Raw genomic sequence first — 5668 nt, forward strand, 5'->3', positions numbered from 1 at the left:
ATCTGCTTGTTTGATTCACACACTTTACTTATGGTGCCTACTGTTCGATTGACTCAATTATCCATCTCATCAATGAATCTATATCTCTTCAATCTATCTGCCTATCTATCTATCACTGGCTTTATTTGCCGGGCTTATATACTAAAAAAAGAGGGTGCTTGGCAAACATTCGGACATTCGGGGGGTTCCTCAATAATTCATGATCCTTCGAGAAACTCCAGTGTGCATGCTCCCAACGTCATGTGACTTCTGCTGTCGTAACAATATATATCTAAATATATTTATGAAGAGAGAAATGTTCTACAATTAAGTTAATATGATTTTAATGCAAGACATAAAAATACATTATTTAATGCACATCACTTGAGACTGCTTCTTAATAAATTAAGGCCATTATTTTGGTATTATAATATCCTCATGTGTACTGTTTTGCTATAAATTAAACATTTGATGCATGCAGATCTTATTTGGAATGGTCTTTAGAACAGAAAAACTGAGAAAGGCCCATATCAAAAACTTCTTTCAAAATAACAACTTTCAGTACATTCCATAATAACAACCTACAAATATTACACACAACAATGATTACAAATAAAGGAACATACTGATTAGACTGATAAGTTATCCAATTCCTAATGTAAACAGCAGCTGCTCAGCAAAGTTATTCAACATTGTGTATACTAAAGGCTGAAAAATTGAAAACAAAGTAAGGCTTACCTGTGATTGGTTGAGAACAGGGGTTACAGAATCAGAGACATAAATCACTTTTCCAGTATCACAAGCAGCTACAAACAGAAAACCATCTGCTGCCTGAAATTAAAGCAAAAACAATTACTATCTGTCATCAATCAAACACATTTACAACACTCTATGGGTATTATTATGACACATGCAATTTTCTAAATAAACCCAAAAAATATCAAGTTTTTCCTAATCAACTAAGAACCTGGCATTAACATACAAACACTATGTCTTTTTTATACAACTCAGTTAATTGTTGATGCTTTATAGAGCCTTCTACAGTTCATAAAGAACTATAAAAAGCTTGTGATAAACAAGTTTGTAATTAGCATTTTTGTTTATTTCATTGGGTCACTTGATTAAATTAACTCCTGTTGTACTGAGTTACCCTTGATTTTTTCTATTCATCTGCCTCTTTCTTAAGTTGTTTCTGTTCAGTAACATCTTCAGAAAATTTAAAATAAACTCCCTTACTTGATACACAGTATGTTCATTCAGGCTCAGCAATACATTTAATCAGTGTCACATAGCCTGACTGATTAACCAAAATTACAATTATATCGATTAACCAAAATTAGTGTTTCTGATTATTCCAAAATTCTTATTAAATCAACTGCTACTCAAAGAATGAACTAATCAAATTAAGGTTTCCAATTATTACTATTTTTGATTATTTCAACTATCCAAATAAAATACTGTTATTATATTTGTTAGTCATTAAGCACAAAGCTACTTAATGGGCTATCTGTGCTCTGCTCAATTCTAGTCTTATACGGTTTTCTTTTTTCACTTCAAATTTGTTCAGATATGGTGATTCAAAGGAGGGGCTTGTGATTCCAGGGTCTCAGGTTGATTTTCCATTGTTCTTCTTGAACAGCTGACTGATGGGAAAGCCTGTAACTGTTTTTGCTTGTATGTACCATGATTTGAGGAACGCTGTACTAATCGATTAACTGAATCATTAATGGGATTGTCAATTAAATGACTTACATATACCATTAATCACCTAGCTCTAATGTAGATTGTAAAAAGGAAAGCCAAATAATATCCACAGCTGCCCTATATATCGTATTTCTTTTTTCAAGTTTAGTTTATCAAAGATAAATATTATTGGAATTTTTTTTATTGGTTTTATATTTCCACCACTGTAGAGAGTATAAAGTCACATGTTAGATAATGATCTAACTTTTTAATCAGTATGAAAATGTGTAATTATTTCCAAAAAATAAAAACAAAGTTAAGTTTTGTTTATTACAGATAAATATCACTGGATCTTCTTCTCCAAATTACTACTTGTTAAAACTAAGTAAATATTTTTGGGAGTATATATACACACATTTTATAAGCTAAATTTTATTTCAGGGGGCTTTGTAATGTTTTTTTTTTATTGAATTTAAACATTAAATTAATATATTATCATCACACTAAACTATTGTAATTGTACATGAAAAAAGATACGAGTTAATGAGGAAACACTTGTTTCTGAGAAGCAATGCTCAATGCTAACAATACTGTTTTTATCTGGTTTTTCTTACTAATGTGTTCTTTAATAATTAAGTTTAATATACCTTCTTGAGTTTCACAATTTTACTAGTTGTAACAGCACTAAAGTGTTCTTGTAGAAACAAATGTACAAATAAATTAGTTTTCTTGAAGTTTTTTTTATTTAGTGAAATAAATCTTAAAAGCTGTATATAGAAATTCTGATCATTATGTTTTATAGTGTTTGTTTTGATATGGAAAAATAGTGATTTCAAAGCTTAAAAATGTAATTTTTACAATAGCAGCAATGTAAAGTTTTATGTGTTGGTTACATAAACCTGCATTTGCTTTTGAAAAATAATTTGTTTATATTATACAAAATAATTACATTAAAAGATAATTTAAAAAATTATCTTCCCAAAATTATTCATTTTTCCTAATATAACAAAAAGTTTCCCCTATGTAACAAAAACTACAATAAAACATAATTTACATGGAAAGGGCAAACACTTTATGTCAAGGAATAATCAAGATTTGTAAACAATAAATCTGGAACTTATTTCTGAACTAAATGTTTATGAAGAACAGGTTGAAAATGGTTAAAAGAATTATAATTAAAATCAATTTATTTATACAGAAATGCTTCATTGAAATTAACTTATCTTAATAATAGAAGTTTGAAAACAATAATAACTAACAGTGAAAGACTTAAAAAATATACTTTATAGTTCACATACTTCAAATAACCAAAAACAGTTCTTAATGCAATTCTAATAGCGAAAAGATGAAAATGAACTTACTTCTAAAATAAGATGTTTCAATTCTTGGTCTGTGAGAAATGAAGGTTTGTAAGTTCCATCAGTGCTTGTGTTTCCTGTTCCTGAAAGACAAAACATATGCTTATTTATCAAACTACATAAATATTATCCTTAACTGTCAAAGTTTCATCTCCATAATTGCCTGTTTCAATAAGCCAGGGCAGAAAACAAAAACAATAATGGAAGTACACTCTTTATCATGCACAGTCTCAAATCTACTTATAAATCTAGTTCCTGTTAAAACAACTTAACATTTAGTTCTGATTGTTGCTCATAAAAAACACAGGCATTTAAATTTTAATATATTTCCTTATCCAGTAAACAGAAATGTCCAAGCCTGAATAGTCCGTTATCATTTACAAAAGTAATTAAAGTTTAGAAAAATCTTGACATATAAAAAGCTAAAACAAACAGTGATCACATAAAAAATATTCCATAATATTCAGCCAGTTGTTGAGAAAACTAGTTTGAAAAGGTTGTAAAAAGCAACGGAGTATATCCAGGCTACTACGTGAAAGGAACTTAATTAAACAAGCACAGCAAGAAATCTATGCAAGTTTGTATAAACTTCCATCATGCAAGGGCAAGCTGAAAATCATATAATAAAATCTTGGAAAATTGTTATAAGTTAAAAGAAAAGCACTATCTGAAAATGTTGAAAAATAAATAAATCATACATTTTCGATTTTGATGACGAGGAATCCACTTTGAGACTAATAATGGTAGGAGACAACTTGAATGGGTAATGAAGAAATACTTTAATATAAGTTTAACATAACAGCAAATGTACAACGTTTCGATAAGGTTTTGTCATCATCAGTAGTATTTCAAAGAATATACCTTTTAATGTTTATTCAGAACTTTGGAAGAAAAATTTAATTTCTCGAGTTTCAGCGTTACCTTCTCCAAACATGAGGTTTGTTTGTTGAAATGCGCGTAAAACTACTCGGGAGGTATCTACGCAAGCCGTTCCTAACTTAGAAGGCAGGTAGTCAACACCACTAACCACTAATTGTTGGGCTACTTTTTACCAACGAATAGCGGGATTGACCGTCACAATATAACACTCCCACGGGTGAAAGGGCAATCATGTTCGGTGTCGGGATTCAAATCCGCGACCCCCACATTGTGAGTCGAGTGCTGTAGCCACCAGACGTTAAAAAACAAAACTTATTAATATGAACCATCAGCAAAGGTGACCAAACACCGCTCTTCAGAATTAATACGTTTAGTTTGATATTCAACATAAAGCTTATCGTGCTCAGGTGATTTATAGGTGAAGCATCTTGTTCTAAGAGCAGACAGAGCAACTGATAGGTGGTTGAAGAAGAACTTATTACACATATTTATTTATCTTTCCACGACAGTCGATAGGAAACTTAGGTCCTCTAGAGGGCTTTCCATGGAACATGTATTAGTTTCATTACCTAAGCGAACTATGACATTATTGTAAGGACACTACATTAGCTGGACGAATAATCTTCTTCCATCTTGCAGGATCCTTTTAGTTAACAAGACCGTAAAGAAAGTAAGAATAGATAAGTAGAACGTCCATTTTTAAAGCACCCACTGTCCAGACTGACTAACGCACGGGGATATCACATAAGTCTCTGTCAGCGGTGGGCAATGAGGCAGAAAGAGCCGGCAGGATGACCATAATCACGCTGCTGCGTAGACTTGCTGCATCCAGCGTGGTGTGGTGTGATGGAAACGACAGTTCCCGATGTTGTCACTAACGTCCTCTTTGACCGGGGAAAGAAAACGGTTTAATTAACGTAACGTCATGAATTATCTTTTACGTCACACTCAGGAAAACCCAGAAATTTTCCATATCTCCCACTTCTTCTAGTTACATTTTAAACAAACCCACTCCTTTAGAAGCGGTTAGAACACCCTAACAGTTGGGGAATCTTTAATGTTTGTCAATGTGTGATAAGCAAAAACATAGCATATCTTAAGTATGTAGAATAGAAAATCGACGAGGTTCTGTTTGTTTCTAGATAAATCTATACTTCATCCATCACTGTTTATATATATATTTATATCTGGTTATTTGTCTGTTTAAATCTCTCTACTAGATCCTCTAGTGTTTATATAAATACACTTATGTTTGAGTATGTTTATATACGTTAAAGTTTAAGTGACTTTTAATAAATACTGCAGGATAACTTGCGAATACGTGTGGCGCCATCTAACGATTTGCGATTGTACTATAATATATCTATAGAGCCTCTAACTGACAAAGGCATGATTTTTTTATCACTTATGACGCTTGAAACACATTAGTCAAGGAAAAATAAGTGTCTTCATCTAGGATTTTTGAAATGTATTATGCAATATACCCATACTACCAATTTCTGGAGAATTAATTAATGACAATTTAGTAGATGTATCTAAAGTACTCCAGTGTATCCAGTAGATGTATCTATAGTACTCAGTGTATCCAGTAGATGTATCTAAAGTACTCAGTGTATCCAGTAGATGTATCTACTGTACTTAGTGTATCCAGTAGATGTATCTATAGTACTCAGTGTATCCAGTAGATGTATCTAAAGTACTCAGTGTATCCAGTAGATGTATCTAAAGTACTCAGTGTATCCAGTAGATGTATCTAAAGTACTCAGTGT

At 31.7% G+C, this 5668-nt stretch overlaps 1 protein-coding gene across 5 annotated transcripts in view; it reads right to left on the bottom strand.

Moving 5' to 3' along the window:
- Nucleotides 1-5668, bottom strand: part of LOC106458377 (aryl hydrocarbon receptor nuclear translocator homolog) — a 167575-nt gene that overhangs the window by 35968 nt on the left and 125939 nt on the right. For all 5 annotated transcript variants that reach the window (XM_022384561.1, XM_022384559.1, XM_013917885.2 and 2 more), the window contains 2 exons: nt 3024-3103; nt 718-810 (listed from right to left, as the gene is read on the bottom strand). In XM_022384561.1, coding sequence (XP_022240269.1) covers nt 718-810; nt 3024-3103 — 173 coding nt within the window. The remainder of the gene's footprint in view (nt 1-717; nt 811-3023; nt 3104-5668) is intronic.

The sequence above is a fragment of the Limulus polyphemus genome, unplaced genomic scaffold, assembly GCF_000517525.1.
Source record: "Limulus polyphemus unplaced genomic scaffold, Limulus_polyphemus-2.1.2 Scaffold453, whole genome shotgun sequence".
In the NCBI taxonomy this organism is placed as follows: domain Eukaryota; kingdom Metazoa; phylum Arthropoda; class Merostomata; order Xiphosura; family Limulidae; genus Limulus; species Limulus polyphemus.